General features: G+C 37.1%; 3 protein-coding genes across 3 annotated transcripts; 1 reads left to right on the plus strand and 2 right to left on the minus strand.

Moving 5' to 3' along the window:
• The first annotated feature begins 4164 nt into the window (after positions 1–4164).
• LOC104922505 (protein S100-B) lies at positions 4165–5172 on the plus strand. The gene is made up of 3 exons (XM_010735341.3): positions 4165–4248; positions 4712–4851; positions 4925–5172. The coding sequence occupies exons 2-3, from the start codon at positions 4720–4722 to the stop codon at positions 5072–5074; spliced, it is 282 nt and encodes a 93-aa protein (XP_010733643.1). The 5' UTR covers positions 4165–4248; positions 4712–4719; the 3' UTR covers positions 5075–5172.
• An 11357-nt stretch (positions 5173–16529) lies between these two features.
• On the minus strand, positions 16530–17888 carry LOC104918196 (protein S100-A1). The gene is made up of 3 exons (XM_010729855.3): positions 17734–17888; positions 16897–17051; positions 16530–16767 (listed from the first exon to the last, which is right to left on the minus strand). Exons 2-3 carry the CDS (start codon positions 17032–17034, stop codon positions 16606–16608), a joined length of 300 nt encoding a protein of 99 aa, XP_010728157.1. The 5' UTR covers positions 17035–17051; positions 17734–17888; the 3' UTR covers positions 16530–16605.
• A 1275-nt stretch (positions 17889–19163) lies between these two features.
• krtcap2 (keratinocyte associated protein 2) lies at positions 19164–21518 on the minus strand. Its single transcript, XM_010729854.3, has 5 exons — positions 21365–21518; positions 20132–20286; positions 19840–19903; positions 19535–19601; positions 19164–19443 (listed from the first exon to the last, which is right to left on the minus strand). The coding sequence occupies exons 1-5, from the start codon at positions 21366–21368 to the stop codon at positions 19323–19325; spliced, it is 411 nt and encodes a 136-aa protein (XP_010728156.1). The 5' UTR covers positions 21369–21518; the 3' UTR covers positions 19164–19322.
• Positions 21519–22770: the final 1252 nt, after the last annotated feature.

Genomic DNA, 22770 nt, shown 5'->3' on the forward strand with positions numbered 1-22770 from the left:
CCAAGACTTTCAAATACAGTCCCGTGGTTGATTTTGTGTTTGTGCAAGAATGTTGTTTACCCCGAGCAGAGGATTTCACAGAGGGAGCAGCTAAATTGCATTATAAAGCAAATCACTGCAGTGAATTAAGGAAGATGAGAAGAGAAACAAAGAAAGAAAGAATTCTGTTTATGGTTAGATATGAACAGACCATTCACTTCCGGATTCTTTTATGTACAAACTTGTAGCCGCATATATAAGCAGCTACACTTGCACAAGAGTGTGTCACAACTATTTTGAGCTCATAATAGTTTATGAACTATGCTTGGCTGAATGTATCCCTCACGATAGATCAAAATGGAGCTTGTTCTCTTGGCAGTTGTGTGGTTTCAGCAAAAATAATGCTGCTGTTGCCACGCAGCAAGGTTTACAATGAGTTACCATTGGATACCAGGGAATATGAGAACCACAGCATTCAACACAATGAAATTAGAATTTGTTCAGCTTGTGACTCCGCTGCTTTCCATTGTTACTGTGTTTTGTTAGCTTGTGTTATTACTGCTTATGCCAAAGCTGTTAACAATACAACACTGTAAAACAAACAACTTGATAATACCCATCATTTTACATGTGCAAACACAATGTCATTTCAGGAGTAGATGTCATAAAGTGCTTCACAAATGAAAAAAACAAACAAAAACTGTAGGAGTGCAGGAGCTACAACCTCAAAAGCACACTCTTCTTTTGTCTAGAGCCCGGAGCGAGAAACAGCCAGGATAAGACAAGATAATACAAGATAAAATAAACAGCCAAAACTTTCCATCAAAAATGTAAAGTAGCTTCTGCTGCTCAGGAGTGTTTTCTTTTGGAGGATTGTGTTGTAACACTGTTCTAAGATACATCTGAGGTTTCTATTAGGAAGTAGCAGAACCAAAGATGCAAACACAAACCAGAGAACTGTATCCAGTTTAATACAGTTTATTGAATTTACAAAGGGAATGGCGCAGTGTAGTTGGAGGCAGATATCCAAGGTGTGGAGTCGTGACAGAGCTAGACATGGCAGGTGTGTGGCTGAGGGGGTTTTCCTGTTGTACAAGGAGATCACAGTTAGACGAAGGTTTTACAAAAGTAATACTGAACTAACACTAGATTTGGCTATAGTGTAGTTATTACATGGGCGACTGAAATCTGATTCCTCAGTCTGGGAGGTAGAGCCAGACTTTTATACAGTGTAGGTTGAGGCGTAGGTGGTGAGGTGAATTGGTAGGTGAAAACAGGTCTTACAAATAATCTTTTATAAGAACAGATACTGTCTGACATGTACACACATAGATACATAATACAGACCTGATGATTCATGTACTGCAACAGCCTCCACATGACAGTTTCTGTCGTGCAGGTGTTAATCTGACTGTTTCTGGCCCTCCAAATATAAAATGTTTTGATTTAACTCATAAACTTGAGTTTGAAAGCGATAATTTGATGTTTAGAGTATATATAAATATAGTTATTGTCATTTGTGGTATCACCTTAATGGAATCTGCTTCAGCTTAGAAATTCAGTGGTGACATGGAAAACGTGTACCCAGGGCCGGCCTTTGAGACGAACACAGTTGAATGAATAAATCAACACTTCTGTGTTTTTTGTAACGTTTTTTTCAACATGTAAAAGCACGCCTAAAACGGACCGTCTTCTGTTGTTGGCCCCGTGAAATTACAACTCTGGTCAGGACAGACTTGTACTTGTATATAGCCAAGTATATACAACATATATGTGGCTTTATTCAGCAGCTCTTCTGGCGCCAGTGAGTTGCTATGGTTACAGCTCAGGTGTGACAGAGAGTTACTATGATTACAGGGCTGCTCACATATCTTTGTTGTCTCATGTTTCTCAGAGGTTTTAGCTCAGTGCAAGATCATGAATGTAGCTTCACTCTCCCTCAGTGCTGAAATCTTGTAATTTACATTGTAAGCATACTCTCGTACTGCCTAAACAAATCTCATGCAAAATAAGATGAAGCCTCAAAGCCATCCCTCCCATGAAAATATAGATATGAAAAACTTTGTACAACCAATACATTTTGCATTACTACATAGAAGGTGGGTTTTGGTTAGTTTCAAGTGTTTGAGGAGTAGATAATTTTATGTTTTTATCAGTACAGACTCTATGACATGTTTCAGCTTGTTAGGAAGCGGGGGAAGATGAAATGGCATGCTAAAACATGCATTCACTTCAGATACTTGTGTGTAATCTACTGGCCTTCAGGCTTAATTATACGTCTTTGTGCAGTAAAGTAGGTATTATTGTAGGGTTAATTTATGCTTACACTATTTTCGGTAACCAGTGATTTTGGTCCCATACAGGCATTTTTAAAACCTAATTTGAAGAATTCAATTCAATAATGGACTTTATTACTTGTTGGTGAACAATGGAGAATGTGTAAGTGAGGGAGGGTGATAGAAGAGGGCTAGGGAGGAACCATGGTATTTGTTTCTTTATGTTACAGCCTGCAGTGAATTGAGTGGTTGAGAATTGAATCATGTTTCAAAAACTAGAGGGCACTACTACTGGTATTGTATTACAGCTAAACAACACACTTTCAGTACAGTACAATATGTTAGGCTGGTGTGCTGTGCTGAGAGAATGAGAGAGAATGCCCTGAGGTAGCCACACCATAAAATATACCTTGCTGTTTTGTCTATTTTACTCGAAATGGGATGATAATTTACAAAATGAGCATCATACTCTATGAAAGAAGACTTGAAACTACGGATTGACACCATACACTCATGAGGAAACTGGGAAGTAGCGTAATTTTCTCATAAACTTACAGTTTTTTGTTGTTGTAACCAAGTGTGCAGCCCTCTGCTGGCTATTTGAAAGAATGTAGGTTTAAGACATTTCCGTGTCGGCTTCATATTTCAGACTCTGAGGCTCTGTCTACTAATTATACAATGGTCAATGGTCACATGCATCAGGGGTGGGAGGAGGTGAAATGCTGCCTCCTACTTATTTGGAGCGTGTAATTAAAAATTGCCCTTTTGAAATATTTAATAGTTTTATATCATGTTCATTTCTTTACTGCAAAGACTTGTTTTGTTTTTTTTTTTCTTTCAAAAGTGGACATTTAACATTTAACTAGTGTTTTCAATATGTAAACATTTCTCTGCAATACAAAAACTAGGAGAGTGTGCTCTTGGTCATTTTTATGTGAAATGATGAAGTATGCATTTCAAACGGGTTGCTTCATCCTGTGGATGGCATCTTACCTCTTAACCAGAAAAAATAATTTTATCTTATATTTCTATATCACAGATCCCATAACTGTTCTCAGAAATGTTTCAGTTTAAAATAAACACTAACACTCCAAGGATGGAGTTACTAGCAATTTTGTTTCAGTGGACAAAGTTAAAAAATATATATATTACAAATAAAGATACATAAAATGAATAGTCTCTTAGTATTAGTTATTATATTCATTAAAAACATAAAATAGTTGAAGGGGTCCACAGGGGTCCACTGCTGGTTGGCACATAATGACACATGTTCCCCTCTTGGATAGCATAACCTGACACTCCAACAAAATAAAAAATGTTGAGAAATCATCATCTGAACTAAATAATTTCATAATTATTTTTCACCTCACCTTTATGTATTTATATATTTACATACTTTTATATATTTCCAAGCTTCACTCTGCATTAAAAAAAGGATCATCCATAGGGCAAGTGGCAATAACTGCGTAGAAATCTACAAAAGGGAAAAGAAACAAAAAAGAAAAGAGAAATGAACCAGGATGAAATCTGAAATAAAATTATGAGCAGTGACACCCTTTCTTTTCATTTGTAAATTAGCCAGTCACGCACACACATGGCCTGGGATAACATCTTACCCTTTACACAGAGTTTTCATCACACCGAACTCTACCCACCAACTGCATAATAGAACTATGTTTATTTACTGCACCTATCCACCACAGTTGATTGACAACTATCAGTTAAGTCAACAAAGTCACCATACAAAAATGCTTTCTTTCTTTATTCTATCTCAACAGGACAAGTAAAACTAGTTTGTAGGCACTATAGACCAGATTTGCAGGACATGAATCATCAGGTTTGTATTATACATGTTTGTATGTACAAGTGTCATGCATTGTGTTTCTGTTCTTATAAAAAAAAGCTTTCTCCTCAGTCTGACATCAGTCTCATCTGGGACCAAGCTGGTGACACAGACGTGATCTCTCTTCACCTGGTGAACGTGACTGCAAAGGTAAGTCCTCATAGAAAGGAAATGATTGAGGCAGGGAGTTTTGTGCAAAGAAAGATAATAGCTGTGACATGTTCAGATATTAAGCATGAATGAGTGAAAAAAAGCCTGACATGCAATGAAAACAAATATTAACACAAAATATTGTCTGGCAGCATTATTAGTCTAAAGCTTTCGAGTAGAGACTTTAGTAATTTCTTACATTAGTAGCACTTTGTAGTATTTGTCATCCTCTTTTGTGCTGTTGAGTTTGAACTTCTGACTTCTACATTCTTACCTGTAAACCTGAACCACACAGCATATATATGTAATTCATCAATATTAAGAGATTTTATAAGCCTTGACAATATAGTGTCTGCCAAAATCATGGCAAAAGCTTTATTTTCTATTCAGCCTCTATGTTTCAAAAGTATTACCTCTTTTTCTTTTAATTGTTCAAAATCAATCAAATCTTTTTTTTTTCCAGCTACAACTATGCCTGGCCTGAAAAACCACATTAAAGGGCTCAAAGAGGTGTTTGATCAGTATGCTGATAGTGAGGGCAATCTAACGAAGGACCAATTCAAGAAGCTGTTGGAGACAGAAATTGAAGACGAAGAGGTTAAGGTAAGAAACTCGACACAACACTTTACATGACATAGTTATTATTAGTAGTTAATTGTAATAATTCTTTCTCCAGGCTATGATTGCTGAGATCGGCGTTGATAAGATCGTGGAGAAGGCGGACCTGGACAACGATGGAAAGTACTCCTTCAGAGAGTTGTGCTTGTGTGCAGCTTACCTGGGCAAACACTGCAATAAACGCTGCGGGAAAAAATGTGACGCATAAAGTGAATAACTAAACAGGAAAATGATTTTCAAAGAAATGCCAATTGATTCAAGTGTCATTCAATATGGCTGAGAAAGAATAAAAACTATGAAATGTAATTTGGCGTCTTTTGTATTTTTTCTGAACATAACAGACACAGCTGGAAATAAAAAAAGGAGAACAAAGTGTGGGAGGCAACATACACAAGCTCTTGTTAAGGTTGAAGTCATATGCGTACGTAGATATAGTATTTTATGGATGGGGACATCAAACAGGAAGAACAAAGCCAATTCTACAGGATTTCATACTCCAAAGATTTTGTCAGCAGAGTCACTTTAAAAACAGCAAATTAACTTATTTATCTTTGATTAGAACATTAGAATAATTCTACAGTATTTATGATGTGATTTAATTTAGTACAAAGACTGGAAGCAGGAGTCAAAACATAAATATTAAATAACATCAATTCTATCCTAAATGTAGTACTTTTCCTTTAAAGTATGCTCAGTTATTAAGAATTATGGGAGCCCATTTGGAAGCAAAAGAAAAGAAAAAAAATGGAATGAAATACAACGTGGTGAAACATGAAACATTCATTCATTTGTGTCTTTTGTTTTGTATTTTAGGACTCAGTATTCCCCCCCCAAAAAAATGATCAATTCATCAAGTCAGTTCATGCTTACACAATTTGTAGCTACACGCAAGGCCAGCTTTGCTTCCACAGCCAAAAATATGATAAAATATGTGAAGTGTTCTGTGTCTGAAGGGGGTTTAAGTCCAAAGAAAACCCCTAGGAGTACATTCAAACTCACTTACAGTACATGAGAGAACGTGAATGCTAGACTCTAGTTTTTACAGTATCTTGGGTACACTGTCTTCACCCGGCAGACATTATTTAGAATGCAGGACAGTGTACTAGTGAGAAAAGGCTGTGACTCTTGATCTATTAAGTGCGGAGGCCACAGAGAGAAAGCAATTCAGGTCACTGAACCACTGATTTTCCTTCAGTGTCAATAAAAGAACATGCAGAAGTAAATACTTTGGCAGTCATTACATCAACAAACTCTTTTTTATTGTTTAACTTGCACAACTTGTTCTGACCACACTAACAGAAGTCACATTTAGCACCGCCTCATTTCATTAGATCATTGACTGTAGCAGCAAATGTTTGTTGACAGCCAATCACAAGTGCCTCAGAGGGAGGCAGGAGCATGGGAAAGAAGAACCAATAGAAATAGTTTCTAGACTGGCTGGAGTGTGAGTTAACACTTTGTGGAGTCGATGAAAATCCACTTGAAAGGTGGTGATCTTTGCTGGGTATGCTGATAGTGATGGCATGATAAAGAAGGCGGATTTGAACAATTACAATACACATGAACATCTATACATTACACATTAACTGGTTATCCTGCTTCTTATTCACTCATTCATTTTGCATGTAATGCTGTTAACTGTCATGATATTTTCTTCAGGCTGAAATCAATAAGGCTGACTTGAGCAAGGCATTGAGAAGGGGGGAAAGAATAAGTGTGGGTCTCCTGTCCAAATACTACAACAAGGCAGTCAAGGGTTTAGTGCAAAGACTGGAAGTCAGGGGATTATACACCAGGAAAAGAAAAGATAAAGATATCATAATGACATGAATACTCTTTTATCTCACAATGAATCTCATGTCTTAATTTTCATTTCTTAATTTTCACTTTTACCTCAGCCCTGGGATGAACTGGTGATATGTCATGTCCTGGGCGTAACTCACCTCTCGCTCAGTGCCAGCTGGGTTAGGCTCCAGCCACCCGTGACCCTGATGAGGATGATTTATCCTTTTTAGGTTTTGTTTTTTTAGAGTTGAACATATAAATGCCAGAATGTAATTCATGTGATTTGACACAAACACATCAAAAAACAGACAGAGAGATTGTTTTTAAATGAAAAAGGTCTGGTATCAAAGTGGAGGACTTCAGTCAACAGTGTTGAAAAGAACAGTCTGTTAGTTAGTCTGGTGTCTGTTGAATCTTTGATGAGCCTATTCTTGTTTCCTTCCTCCTTCCTGACAATAAATACCTTAAAAACATCATGTGCAGTGATTTGTTATAAACAGACAAGGAAGCTCACAACAAATCAAACTTCATAGTTGTTATTTATTTGCAGGGAAAATTGAAACAAATGTTTTTTGACAGAGACAAAAAGACAAGGAATATACTGCATTTTGCATGCATGTTTAAAACATAAATAACAGCCTTGAGTTGGCTTAATACAAGTAGCATCTCATTTCATAGGTCATATATGACATATACAGTACATAATGTATATGTCATATGTATAAAATGTTCTTTAATTAACATTTTAAGGGTTTCTAGTTAATCTTCTTTAGTCTTCTTCTTTGCCTTTGCCTTTCTTGCCACCCTTGCTTGTCCTCTTCTGGTAGTAGGTTTTGGCCAACACACACACACACCGGCAAAACTCTTTGAAGTTGACCTCACCGTCATGGTTTTTATCGATGATCTCCATGGCTTCCTCAATGTCATTTGCACTTATTTTATCCTGAAATACAATTAAATAAAGAGCATGAAATGCAACTGAAACACATCTGTATTGTGATTAGGTAGCAGGATAATCTTTATGAATGGATCTGCGCATCATGTAAACTGAATTTTTGGGGTCTCTTACCCTTAACTCAGGGTGTTGTATTTCTTTCTCCAACACTCTCTTCAACTCATCTTTGTTTAACTGTTTAACTTTCTTGTCATCGTCGTCAGCATACTCCAGAAATATATCCACAATGTTTGTAATGACCTGTTCCAAACGAGCCATGGCTGTAGCTGAACAAAAAGATAGTTATTGATTGTGGGTAATTAACAGAGAGGCAGGAGGAAATACCTTTAAAACAGACTAGATGAACAGAAAATACTTGTCAGGCACTGTCTTGTCAAACTCATGAAGTGTCTTAATAGTTTAGTCCAGTAGACATATGACATAATAGACATATGTTGTAAGACATAGGTTTTTATAGACATGAGCATAAGATGTTAAAGGTTCAACATTAGGTTTTAATTAAAAGTAATAATGACAATTTATGGACAACCTACTTGGATATTTCATGCATTTAAATTAAATGCTTCATCAGTACTCACCTTAGAGCAGAAGTCCACCAGGTGAAGGGAGATCAGATCCGTGTCACCAACTGTGCCAGATGAGACTGTTATCAGACCCAGGGGGGGGTGCGTCCTCTTAAAGACTAGACACACATACACACACACACACCTAAACACACACACATACCTAAACACACCCACACACACCTAAACACACACACATACCTAAACACACCACGCACACACACACACACACACACACATTATACATTGCATGTGTGTGTGTGTGTGTGTGTGTGTGTGTGTGTGTGCAGGTGAACAGATGGAGTAGATCATTTTAGGTGAGACAGTCCTCTTCATCGAGAAGCTGCACAGACTAGCTTTCTGGAGAAAATATGTCAGTTGTGAGTCAATGGAAAATTACAGTAAGTGGGTTTCAACTCAGCCCAAAAAGTCACAGCAGTGTGCCTGTTTTCCTGTTTGCCCTAGAGTTTCATGTTCTGTATTATATAACAGCACTTTGTGTAAACGTGGCTATAATAAGTTGTTTAATTTAAAATGTATTGCTTTTATGGAATAAAGAAATGCTACATGGGACATTTATAAACTTAAAGTCAAATATCCCTTTGAATGTATGTTTCTAACTTTAATTCATCATCAGCTGAACTAAATAACATCAGCAGCAGTTAGTTATTTTGTTTCTGATCCAAGCCACTCCTATTCAGCCTGCTAAAATGTTATGTAACTCAACCTCCATTTTCCACTCGTCTGTTCCAAGGCAGCAGAAAGGCAGCATTTTCTTCTACTCTTCCCCTCACTACCCCCCTGCCAAATCCCTTTTAACTGTTCAGCTCCAGCCACTCTTCACTTTGGCCATATTATTTTCACTTATTGAATACTATCAGATTCTCATCGCAGGGGAGGAAAAGAAAATAGAGACGAAGGATCATGTGGTCTTAATTACAAAAAAGTTCATCTTTCCACACTTCGCTGGCTGAGGTATGAGTTACAGTCTCACTGCTGGAGAGGTTGTGTACCTCCGCAGTGGTAAGTTTGCACCATGAACATGAAAACTACATTAAAAGGTTACCTATTGAATAGAAAAAAATGTTGAACCCCCTTCTCAATATTACCATTCTGTCTAGGGATAAAATGTTACAGCAGTTCTTCAAAAGATTGGATACACCTTGTCATTTAATGTTTCTTGTTTTCTTTATTTATTATTATTTTCTACATTATAGAACACAGAGGACATCAAAACTGTGGAAGAACAAATATGGAATTATGAACTAAGCAAAATATAATTCATAATTTAGACTCTCTTTTGACACCTTTTACTTAGAAGACAGCTTTGCACACTCTTGGCATTTTCTCAATCAGCATTATGGGGTAGTCACCTGAAATAATTTTCAATGAACAGTAGAGAAAGTTGAGCTCTTACAAAAAATAATTAAATAAACATAAGTAACTGAGCAAGAGGCTAGAGTAAAGCGTGTTCAGATGAAGGACTTTTTGGGGATGTTTTGACCTCTTTTGTACATTCATCAAGTAGATAAAATGTATTTTTATTGCATTCCACAATGGGGAGAATTTAGTTAAAACATAAACATATATAATATTTCGTGATGAAACTACAATGGTGCTTTTCTTTAAATGTTACTGCCATAAAGAATTGTGGGACAGCATTATTATCTCGTAAAGGATACTCCAGTGTAACTTAGCACCTAATCCTAACAAACCCTTTGACACCAACACGTCATTCTGTAACACAATATATTTAATCTGTGACCTCCATTTAAATGATATTCGTGGGCACTTAATAGACTATTTCAATGTTACAGTTTTGCCTAACACATCCTCACTGAAACCAGAAATCTTTACTTTTATAAAATAATATTTTTCTTCACTCAGTGATGGCAACTAAAGAAAAACAAGTGAAGGAGTCTTGGGTAATCTACAAGAATGTCTAAATGGATTTTGAGAGTTTTATGTCATCTAGTGGTAAAATGAGGACAATGCATGACCTCTTGCTTACAGGACCAAAACACCAATTTTCAGTATTATCTCTATATTTCATAAGGGGATGTAGGGGTCACGCCCATTCGGTATTTATATATTATTTACATGCTTTTATCCGGTCAACAGGAAATAAGAGAAGAGCAGAGGAATATTAGGTAGCAGCCATGCACAATTGATGAACATGGAGGAGCAAGAAGGGAAAAGGAGGAGGAGGTTCTGACAATTTGTCTCAAAATATCTCATAACCAAGTTAAATGAAAGCTACTAGGGTTTTTTGAGTTTACTTTTGGTAGTATTGGACACCCCACAAGATCATCTAAATGTTTTTAAGGGTTTTATGACATCTAGTGGTGAATTAATGTCAATGCACAGATATTTGTGATGACAGCTAAAGAACTACAGCGTTTACTTTTCGAAGTATTGATTATTAGTTTGCTAACTAATCTTACGGTGGGACATGCAGTTATTATACATTATAGCATGAAATAAGTGGAAGTGTACAAAACCTGATTTTGACTTAAATTGAATGAAATATTTGGTCTCTTTGGTTTCTTCTTCACTGAAACTGAGTCTTGGACCAAATACATCATCAACACCACTGATACTCTGAGATGCCCTGCTGATTGTGCCTGGGTTGTTATCACCCAGTTTCCATGAGGTGCTACTTAGACGTGTAGCAAAAGTCTTGATGACGCAAGGAACTTTACTAAAAAAGTAAATAACTTAAGACTAGAGAGTCCATATGTTCTGGTTCACGGGAAAGCATGGGGATCAAGACAAAATGTAATTTTTACTGTCACAGCTATCCGGAGCCTACACTGCACTAAATTCCTACTTTTAAATGAATTCATAAATAATAATAATTTAATGATGTAATCATTACAGTACAACACCAACAGGGGCATTAGTCTAGTTATTTTTAATGCTTTAATTAAATGTTTCTGATTATACTTGAATACTTTTAATTAAGTGTAAAGTAAAAGGTCTAAATGGGGCACAACAAGCCTAATAACATTTAATGACACCCTCATAACCAAGTCTAAAATGTATGTACTTGTCCTCATAATGTACCAGAGGTCAAGGGAACTATGGCACAATTATAATGGTCTCATGGCAGTGAGTGTGAAGGGTAGTTCAATGTAATGTTTACACATAAAGCTATATAGTTGCTAAGGTTAGATAATTAGAGCTGCTATGGCATGTTTACGACAAGTTATGCTGTAATGGTCAAATTGTTATAACAGACATTAACGTTATGTTTACTAGACAAGGGACTGAGACCCTGTGTGTGTCTACATTGAAATCACATCTTTATTCTTGAATACTGTTGTGTTGTAATGTTCTGCTGCTGGTGAAGAATGAAATAGAGACTTCTGCCGGCCGACAAGGTTTTATTTTCTTTGCAAAGAAAAGGTAAATTCAACATGCGAGCGGTCAAAGATGAAGAAAAGACCAAGAGCATGGGGACACCTAGATATTTATACCTGAAGTCACTCCTCTCACACCTCTTTGTGTGCTGCAGGAGACAGCCGGTTCAGGAAGTGTTTCCACACCCTTTTGTCTGTTGATTAAATTTACTATTACATTACAGGGACAAAAGGACCTGGTATCTTGTCTTAAGAAGGTGGGGCAGGGTTGTACACCTGTAGTGGTTGATTGAATTTACTACTACAATTACAAAGTTGAATCTAGGCATCACAGGTTACAAAGACAAAAGGATCTGGTATCTTATGTTAAGGATGGTGGAGCTTGTGTGTCTCTAGTGGTTGATTAAATTTACTATTACAATTTACTATTACCAAGGCTTCAAAGTGCAGACTGTGTCAGGTTAATTCTGTCTCATTAAAACATAATAAAAATCGTCAGTATTCAATGTCTGTAATGTTGAAACACTTTAGTAAGATAGGAAAAACTTTCCCCTCAGTGCTGTTTCCTTCCTTTTTTTCCCTTTGAATAGATGCAAGATCAATGTGACTTACAAAGAGCGGACACTGGAAAAGGAAAGAGGAAATAACAGGCGATAACCTTGTGCCAGACACAGAGGCTGTTACAGTAGATATAACTCAAAACTTTATTTATTTATATCTATTTGGCCATGAGATTCGGGTATATACATTTTTTTAAAATATGTTTGCTGTTTTAATACTGTCCCCTATTAGCCCCTGTTATTTTGTCTATGGCTCTTAATGATACATAAACAGAGTAAGCATTTCACTCAGTTATCATGACCCAAATAATTAGTATTTGACATGGTTCTATCTTTTGTAATTGTAATCCATCTGAATGCAAAGATATTTTATGGTCATATATGTGTATAACATTGTGTGTTTATATAAGCTTATATACACACTTAAAACTGCTGGGTTAAAAATAACCCAATTTGGGTTATTTGGGTAACCCAACGCTGGTCCAAAGTTGGACCTGGCCAACACTGGGTTATTTTAAACCAGTAGGGTTGGGTTATGGGCTTGACCCAGCATGTTGGGTTGAGACTATTTACCCAAAAATGGGTTAAAAATTACTCTGCTGTTAGGTAATGTTACCCAATAAATGGGTTAAAATAGAACCATGTTTTTGGGTTATATTAACTAATAAATGGGCTAAAACACAGCCATGTTGTTGGGTTAATATTACCAAAGAAGTGGGTTAAAATCAAAATTAACAATAATTAATGAACATTAACCTTAGTATTATACAATGAAATTATTATTAAACATTCAATTATTCAACGAAACAAGTACATAATAATAAAACAATATTTTATTGGGACATTTCAAGTTCACATTAAAACAGTGGAATACTTTTTTAACATTGCTGCATCATAAACATAACGCAAAGTCCATCGATTTAAGTGTTAAACATACATACAATAACCTAAATATTAAAAAAGAAAAGGAAAAAAACAACAAAGTTCATAGATGTTTGCCCCCTTCACATGTTCAGTCCACATATTTTGGGAAATTACATCAGTAAAAACTAGAACAATCAAACAGTCAGTTAAAACTGGAATAAATGTAAACATCAGTTTTTGGTACCTGAACTTAACGTGGTGAGAGCTCGCCTAGCTGGGGTGTTGGATGACTCCATCGCAGCAAGTTGAGACCTGATCACCCATCCACCGCACCCAACGGAGATGGGTGCTCCAAGGCTATCTCACTGATGACCACATAGGCCTGGGAACACTGATGCTCCTCCCCAAGCATGAGGACATACGGGTATTCTGTACTACCACTTACGGTGGCCAGGTACTGCACCATGTTTATTCCAGGCTAAAAAGAAAAAAAGAAAGAAAAAAAATCTTTTCAAAATGGAATGAAAAGATTTGAAATACTGTAAGTTTTCTCTTGGGGTCTCTACAAAACCTTGTAAGATGGGGGTCTGCGGCCAAATACACATATAGGGGTGACATGACATTTTTTGAAAAGCACTGTCTTAACTCACCCGCTGGATGTCAATGAAAGCCCTGTGAACCTTTAGCTTGCTGGGGCAGTACACTTTCCGTCCAATGTTGTACAATACAGTTGGGAGCAGCACCGGCAGCAGCTGTAGTGTTATGTCACCCTGTTGATCTGTAAAAATAAAACATTAATTAAACATCTGTCAACATTAAAGGACGACTTCACTCATTTTCAACCAATCTTACAATTGGTCCTCACTAATGCTCACTAAATTATGACACTGAGACACCTGACAGCCACTGACATCCACATTTTTTTTTTAGGTTTGTTCTCTTTTCAAGCATAATATCAAACATTAATAAAAGCAATGTATTATGCAATGTAATGTAAAAGGGTAAATTTGTCCTTTAACACACTAACTGCCAGTGGATCCGCTGAGCAGTGATTCTCAAAGTGATCCCTGAAATGGTTTCAGTTCGGTTTCATAATGTGTTTTCACCATTAAGTCAAAGAAAGCATAAAGATCTACACACCAAACAGCTCCCTTTAAGGATATTTATTATGTGAAACATTTAAAAAAAATTCACACAATAAATATCCTTAATGGGAGCTGTTTGGTGTGCGGATCTTCTTGCTTTCTGTGTGTGACCTCTACTTTTTTACTGCTTTACCATGAAATAACACAGAATCTAAATGATAGACATTTTAGAATGTATGAAATTGGGTTGTTATTAATTATTCTGTGGTCCTTGATATTTAAATGTTTGAAAACCACAGCCAGAGGCGTCACTTCAAATGATGTGCCTGATCTCAAACTCACACTGCTGCACTGAGAAAAAGTTGACATCGATAAAGTTGTGGGCCACATGTTACACCAGCTCTATGTGAATACCTGCTGAGAGTGAATCGATGTTTGCAAGAAGGTCTCTAGTCTTCTCCTTACTGGCCATACAAATGATCTTCTCAGCCAACTCAGGGATCCATTTCTCAGACACCCTTTCAGAACACTCTGGCTGTATCACTGCAAAATCCTGAGCGACCTAAGGACAGGACCCCCCTGTTTTTAAGTAATAACTAAGACACAGCTATTTGGTTACCACATTAAGCTACCAAAACTAGATGTTGTAGGATAATAATTTATATATAATAAGTTTTACTTACCATTTACATAGTTTTCTCTGGTCTCAAACTGGAAATTGATTAACGGTAGCCTCAGTCCGTTAAAATCAAAAGCCTGCCCAAATCTAAAGACCACGAATATCAACCCAGTCTGTTGGGTCACCATATTTAATCCAACCTTGGGTAAAAACAACCCAATCAGCTCAAAATCCACAACTACCCAGCGAATAGGTTATGAAAATAAACCAGCATTTTGTAGTGTGTATATGCCACCTTTCTTTTCCATCTAATATTGCCTCTTTCCCCCTTTGGCCCTTTCATGTATCCTTGGAGGCATATGAGGGGCAGAAGGTTATACTGAACCATACAGGTTAGTTTATGAACATTCAGAAAGAGTTTTTGTTTTAAATATACACTGGCTTCAGTTGTTGTTTTGAATAGAAATAATCAAAATTGGTGAGAGATATCTTCATAGCAACATGGATTCATATGTAGGTTGAACTGAAACCATGGCACATTTATGAATTTGAATTTATCTTTTATAATATAAGAGTTATACGAGTATAAGTTAACCACCATCTAATACAATATGATTACAACATTGACTGTCTTGGTTGTACATGATGCCTGTTACATTTTTTATGTGCATGTTAAATGTGTATTAATTTTAAAGTAATATTTTTGATAATCCATCAGATGTCTGCTGATTATGTTGTATAACAGTGTTGTTTTAATTATACCCAAAAGTAAGACAATGCAGATATACAGTAAAATTTGTTATTCACTATTACTAGCCTGCATGTTTATGACTGATAAAAAGTTCATGCATAATTATTATTGGTTATTAAATGCCAAGAGATGTGTGTCTTTGGACAGTGCAAATGCCTCCGCTGTTTGTAGTTTCTCAATTATCTGCACCCTCACAGTCACCATTATTTTGGTGAAAATTGTTACCTCTGTGGGCCTCCTTGGTTGAAAACCCCTGCTTTACAGCATTAAAGGCATGTTTCTTTCCTTCCTCTGTGTCTTTAAGGGTGTGTCTTTTCTTTTCACTGCTTTCTCTCTGCTGATGAAAGCTAACTATCCCAAGAATGAGGCTGACAAAGGGGCTTTGGAATGACCTTCCTAAAACATGACAAACCTAGAGTTACTTACTGAATTCCCACCTAATGCTCTGCAGTGTATCATGACTTTCTGGCTACACTTTTTAATTACTTCGTACTCAGTACTTTTTTTCCTGCCAACATTTGTGAAATTCCATGTTCCCTTCGGGCATGTTCACTACAGATTAAAAAGCCTACCGGTGCCACTTGAATGAGATAACAGAGGTGCAGAGTGTGCACATAAGTTGGAAAGAATTAGCAATTACTATCCAAACTGGAGGAGTGTTATGAGAGAAAAATCTCAAGCATCTCCAAAAAACACAAACTTTCAAACCCCACCTTATCTTGTATGCACTTAAAAGCATGTTTATCTGACATACCCCTAACCTCTAACTCATAAACTTATGACATACAGTATACAGGAATGTGTGCTACGCCCAAGTTCAGGCTGATACCAGCACATTCTCATATTGAACCATTTACTACTGTGAAAAAACTGCTGCCTCAATAGAACATTCAAGGAGTATTTATGGGTGAAATGATGTGTTTCAGATGTGAAGTGAACTCATCAATCGAATCAATGCTTTCTGAGATCTTTTTCTGGCATTGGCAGAGCTGGTTATGAACTGTAATAGTATATATGTATAAGAAATAGATGGCATAGAGGAAAGCTTCCTTAAGAATTAGAAAATGAAATACAATATGTATCCAACATATTAAAAGACTACTCAGGCCAACAGAGAAATCACAGTGAAATGGGTAGTCTTTACTTAAAATTTTCAACAAAAATCAACTTTATTATAACATACAATATTCGCCCATTACTTCTTGCCCTTCTTCTCATGCATGAGCATGTAGCCCTTCTCGCAGGCCATTGAGATGCCAACGACAAGGGGCAGAAACTCCTCAAAGTCTAATTTATCGTCTTTGTTTTGGTCTAAATCTTTCAGGATGGTGTCCACAAGTTTGGGGTTCTTCTGGGCCTGAAAGAGCATTAGCAAGAGAGATAAGTTCAGGATGCAATGCAAAACCAATAAATCACATATATGTCTACACTGATGGTGCATATGCACTAAAAATGGAGGCTAGATATAATAGAAGAAGATTCTTACTTGCAGGAAGGAGGGTAACTCATTCTCAAGTAGTTTTTTCAGTTCCTTCTTGCTTAAGGTCTTTTTATCACCATCTTGATCAGCGTAGTTGTGGAAAATGACAATCAGGGACTCCATGCACTTTTCCAAGGCAGTCATGGCTGCAGATTCAGATGCTGAAAGGAGGAAAGTCTGTATTTAAGTTTTAAGTTACCTAGACTTATATCACAGCTTGTATAATATTTTATATACAAATAAGCCGAAAGAGTGACACTGACATAGGGCATTGCCACATTAACTTAAGTAAATTATATATATAAGTGTGTGTATATACATACACACTCACACACTTTGTACTTTTACTTAAGAAAAGATCTGTGTACTCCCATCTACTTCATCCAAAACTAACACATTGTTACATGAGGATGTGGGTGTTGGTTTTACTGGCACTCAAAGCAAATTCTTTGGCTATTAGATATATTATTCTGACGCATAAACTTGAATCCTTATCTCAAGCCTCTCACTCCCACTCTGTCTTCTTCATACCCTTTTTTGGTCGAGTGTCGCACAAGGGGAACAGAAACTAAAGACAAAGGAGAACTATAGATAAAACAGAGGACCAGCCAGAACTTGCCACGAATGGAAAAACGTGCGTAATGCGCCAACAACGCCGAAGCCCACTCAAGAAAGCGTGTTAAATACAGACTGAACTTTAACTGCGAAAACAGCAGTTTTTGCCTGTGGACTCCTTAAACTACATACAGCAACTGACATGAACTATCTTCAATCGTCATAATAAAAGATCCGCTTTCTATCTAAACTTTTAAAACACTGATAAAATACATTTTCTGAACTCACCTGGACACAAAGAGGCAGAGACTGGAATTTGAGACGATCGGTGAAGAGTGCAGGGGCTCACTGAAAGTTTATTACAGAATTTATACTTAGCTGGACAACGCCCAGTATGATGGGAGGGAGAGGGAGGGATACAGAGACACAGGCGGAGAGAGAGAGAGAGCAAATAGCGTGGAAAGAAAAAAAAAGAAGCCATGTGCAAATACCGACCCTGCCCATGTTCTCCCACAAAACTGTCACCGCAGAGATGAAGCCACAGCTTCAAAATGTGACACAAAGGTTGTTAAAATATCTAACTTTTATAGTTATCTCTAGACATAAATTTCCAAGACAAATTTGTCTTGNTTGAGTCATTTTGCTGTGACGTTGTCACTGTGATGATTTAATTATGATTCATATTAGAACACTTTCTCAAGACATGGAGGTTAACCTCCATGTCTTGAGAAAGTGTTCTAATATGAATCATAATTAAATCATCACAGTGACAACGTCACAGCAAAATGACTCAAAGCAGTCAACCTGTAGGTTGCTATGGACAGGCCTAATCTTTGACAGTCTATGTGAACTCTTTCGGCCTCTGATGCATTCTTCTGAGTCAGTCTTCTATTGCACCCATCTCCCCTGCATATACTGTGTTTTATGAATACAAAGCTTGTGTAATTGATTCAACACCTTTGATTAATAATATACAGTAATGACATTGACTTATTCTCAAAGCCTTTATTTATCCAAGGAAATTGCACTCCCTTTGTCAGGAACACCCTGCTTACATTGACAGTCACACTTAGAAGCTGCCCAATACAAACAGTCTGATCTGCCAACCACTGACGTCTTGTTACCTTTAGGCCACAATTACCCAATAAAATCAAAATAGAGATGAAATCTATTTACAATACAGTATTTGCTGTGATAAATCCATGTCATACTGGTACTTTTACCACCCCAAAGAGCATCACCCAAAGTTTAACCAACTATGACCCCACCCCTCTTTAAAAGCAGACAATGGAGTTACTGCAAAGTAACTTCATGTCGGTCATATGGTTCAGTTGATTCATCAGGGGCTGTAACTAAACAGCTGTACATCAGCTCACAATTTCAGGATACTGCCACACCTACCTGAACAAAGAGACGGACATTTGCAAATGGAACAGAACTGGTTTCACAGAGTAAAAACACACTCACAAAGTCTCTTCCAGAGTTTAATTACAAAATTAATTCAACCAAAAAACAAAAACAAAACGGCTGATACGCTGATGAATACACAAATAACATGAATCTCTTTGCAGTAAAAATAGTGCTGAGGAAAATTTTGGCACTGGAATGTGGATTTCTATTTAACATTTTTTTATGGCCTTACAAATGGGGACATTTCTCCATGACTCAAATCCATTCAAAGTCGTTCTAATCATTACAAACTTGAACTGATCATTTTCCAAATAACATTCCCAAACCACTTTAAAAAAAAAAAATCCAGTGAAAATAAACCAAAGTTTAGTGCTTTGAGAAAGTATTGTGACAAAAACAAAAATACAATCAGCACCTGTGTCATATTGACTGGTTAACTGGATGCAACTGGGTTCCAACAGCTTTATTCAGTTCTTCCTTTTGCCCTTGCTGGCAGCCTTGGCTGGTGTTACTGCAGGAACAGCGGCTTGGTAGAGAGCGGCAGATACTTTGTTGATGTAGTACAGTGCGAAGAGGGAGAATATCAGGCTGGAACAGAAAGAAAGGCAATACATTTAGAGGCTGCTTTTAACTGCGTTGTATTAAGTTGAAGTATTTACGATCTGCAGAGGTCACATACCATGTGGTTACGCAGACACGGTGCACCAGACCAGAGGCAAAAAGTGACAGGCAGAGGCACAACAGAACTGGAAGTTGGGAGAATGAATAATAAGTCTGAATGAATCTCCTTATTAAAACTCCTATTGGAAAGGCTAACATGGCGATGTTTAGATATGCTCTAATAAATCAAGAATGCTGATGTTTCAGTGCAAGCTGAGCTGATGCTCAACTTAGTAAATCACAGCAGAAATATTAGCCTGAACAACATCCAAGCAAAAGAAACACCGTGGACATGAGTTTGATTTCAGTGCTGTCACCACTTACTCTCTGGGAATATCTTGGCTTGGAATCCCTTTCCGAAAATCAGGTTTTCCAGATTATTAAATGCCTGCAAGTAGTAAAGTTAAGGTGGAATACTCCTCAGTGGTGTCTGTGTATTCACATGCACACAGGAAACAACTCATATGCTAGATAATCTGTACACAAAAGACAAGATCAGCACAAGACGTTCGTTAACAAAAAGCTATTTTGAACAATGCATGAAATACTAACAAATATTGTCACTTAACGATTGGAAACAGTTCAGTTCAAATCTGTGCAGTCAGAAAAAGGATACAGTGAGGGAGCAGATGAAGAGGACTGAGCCCAGGAAGCCTCCCAGGATGGTGAGCCACTCAGTGGATCCCAGCTGTTTACTGAACATCTGCATCCCCGCAAACACCAGCACTGACAGCAGACTGGACAGGACTAGAGAGGTGCCTGTGTTCACAGCTACAAGACAAAGAAAGTCAGTTTGATTTATGAAGCTTTTAAACACAGATCATCAATCAAAGCCAAACTCAGGTGAATGTTGACATTGGTGGAAGAGTACGGTGCAGTCAAACAACCAAAAAGACGAGACAACTCAGCTGAAACTACACCGATATTTTCATATACCTGACTTAATCTAAAACAAATATAATAGCAGCACACTTAACAAAAAGTCAGCTTCACAGTCCGAAGCTTCATTTTTATAATATATTATTTATGCCTGCCAGATTTTTATTTTTTTTTGGTTGACATAACGAAGCATTTGAACGTTAACCTCTAAGGATGTGACGCTAAATATTACTATCTCATTGATTTTATTAGAGAGAAGAGCAGGAGTGATACATTTTAAACTGAAATGTTACCAAACTCTGCATTATTTATAATAAGTCATGTTTAAAAATGAACATGAGGTTCACATTTCTATCAACTTGACGCAAGTTTAACGTGTTTTGTGAAGACAGCATTGGTTTTTAGATTTGGTGCCAGTGCCATTTAAAAAAATAATAATAATTGAAACAATGAACATAAAATTATTACGGAACAGTGCATTTGTGTGTAACTATGAATCCTGAAACTGTAAATCTTGATTGTTATACAAATAATACAAGTTTAAACCAACGAGCTTTGTCTGAAGATTGTTGGACAGACTTTCTGCAGCGTAACATCATCATTTGAGTTAAAATACTCTGAAACTTTGTGGATGTATCAAGTTGAAAATGTTCAGCTGGTTTCACCGTAACGCCACGTCAGTGCTCCTGCAGAGCCGACACACTGCTGCTGCTTCGAGCTAAAACAACAAACACGTTTAATATCAGGCTCTACACGCACAGTATGATCAAACACGTGTATCTTCGCTGTTTATCAGTAATACAAACAGTAAAAAAATCACTGCAGGTTTATTAAATTATCTAACATTACTTCTAAACGTTAGCCGGAGCTAGTTAGCGTCACCGTTGAGGCTAAAGTCGATCATCCGTGCAGCTGCAGACTTCCTTCGTGAGATTTGAACTGAATGACAAATGAATCGTGCAATACATACCCATGATTTGATCCTAAATTAGAGTCCTTTTAATCAGACAGGTGTGGATTATGTTTAACTTCGTTGAGACAGCTAATTGTCCCAGCTCTAGTAGGAACCAAAACTGTCACTACCCGGTGCAAATGACAGGTGGGACCAGAGGGCGGAGTCGTGCATGGCGGAAGAGAGGATCCTTTTTTAATTTAACTAGAACATTTCTAAAGACATTTTGAGTGTGCCTGACTCTGGCCTCCTCGCCCCCATACATTATTACTGACACTGCTCAGTAAATTCAGTATTAATACAACAAGCTATGTCATCATTGCCTTTTCAATGGGCTCTTATTTTGAAGGGACTCTTATTTTGAAGGACTTGTCCTATTTGTGTGTGTGCCTGCATGTCTGCTTGTCCTGTCTGTGTGTGTCTGCCCTGTCTGTCTGTCTGTGTGTGGTGTCTGTCTGTCTCTCTATCTATGCGTCTGTGTGTCTGCGAGAGAGAAGGATAAAATGGCTAACATCCTTCTTTTTTCCTTCCTTTTATAGCTCCTTCATTCCTTTCTGTTTTTTCTTTCCTTCCTTGGCTTTTACTAGAACTATATTTGTTACACTTTTTACTTTTATTTATTCGGTTAGCTGTCTGTCTAGTTATATATCTTGAACTTTACTTTTGGCTATTTTATTAAGGCTTTACTTTGGTTCTATTTCTATTTTATTCTTAACCTGCGTCCAGTGTTTCCTCACTACAAGCTGATGAGATGGCACATCCTCAGTTCGTGTTGTGCTTTTGTTATTGTGTGAAGCACTTTGTGTTACATCCTATCTGACTGATGATTGATTGATATTTCAGTTTTCTCAGTACAACTACTGTTCTAATTTGTACTACTTTGCTTTAGTTAATTTCACACATGCATGCCTTTATCTTAATCCTTTGCAGTTATTTACATACAGTATGAGAAATATAGTTATTCATCTCTTTACTTTATATTAAGTGTATTACTGACAAGTTTGTACCATTTTAACCATACATTCATTTTACATTGCACATACATGAATGCCTTTTTGTTATAAAAAATTAGGATCATACTGGGGTGCAGATGATTTAACTCATATAGATAGTGTGTGCCCTGTCTTTTGTATGTCTTGCATACCTCCCTTATGGGCCTGTGATTTACTGAGGCTGGCAGGGAGAGACAATTATAAATTAGTGGTACAAGGACAGGAGAGACAGGCTAGGGAAGTACCATGTGGATATAAAATATAGTGCTCATTATTGAGCAGAAAACCAACTAAAGGAATGTTGTGATGTCATCTGTATTGGTGGGGAGGTGTCTGAGACAGCCCTTTTTAGAACAATGTATAAGAACCTATTGATAGAGCTCCTCAGGGAGCCTTTTCTCTGTAACCCCTCTTGTGTTTTGCACTGTTAAA

This window comes from Larimichthys crocea, chromosome XIII (genome assembly GCF_000972845.2).
Source record: "Larimichthys crocea isolate SSNF chromosome XIII, L_crocea_2.0, whole genome shotgun sequence".
NCBI classification, from domain to species: Eukaryota; Metazoa; Chordata; class Actinopteri; family Sciaenidae; genus Larimichthys; species Larimichthys crocea.

What these genes read in the sequence shown, in the direction of transcription:
- LOC104922505 (XM_010735341.3), top strand. Translation starts at nt 4,720, where the DNA reads ATGCCTGGCCTGAAAAACCACATTAAAGGGCTCAAAGAGGTGTTTGAT. An exon ending in TTGAAGACGAAGAGGTTAAG is followed by an intron (nt 4,852 to 4,924) that starts GTAAGAAACTCG and finishes TTCTTTCTCCAG; the next exon opens with GCTATGATTGCTGAGATCGG.
- LOC104918196 (XM_010729855.3), bottom strand. Translation starts at nt 17,034, where the DNA reads ATGACTGCCTTGGAAAAGTGCATGGAGTCCCTGATTGTCATTTTCCAC. An exon ending in AGTTACCCTCCTTCCTGCAA is followed by an intron (nt 16,768 to 16,896) that starts GTAAGAATCTTC and finishes ATGCTCTTTCAG; the next exon opens with GCCCAGAAGAACCCCAAACT.
- krtcap2 (XM_010729854.3), bottom strand. An exon ending in TCTTCATCTGCTCCCTCACT is followed by an intron (nt 19,904 to 20,131) that starts GTATCCTTTTTC and finishes TACTACTTGCAG; the next exon opens with GCATTTAATAATCTGGAAAA. An exon ending in AGCCAAGATATTCCCAGAGA is followed by an intron (nt 19,602 to 19,839) that starts GTAAGTGGTGAC and finishes CCCAACTTCCAG; the next exon opens with TTCTGTTGTGCCTCTGCCTG.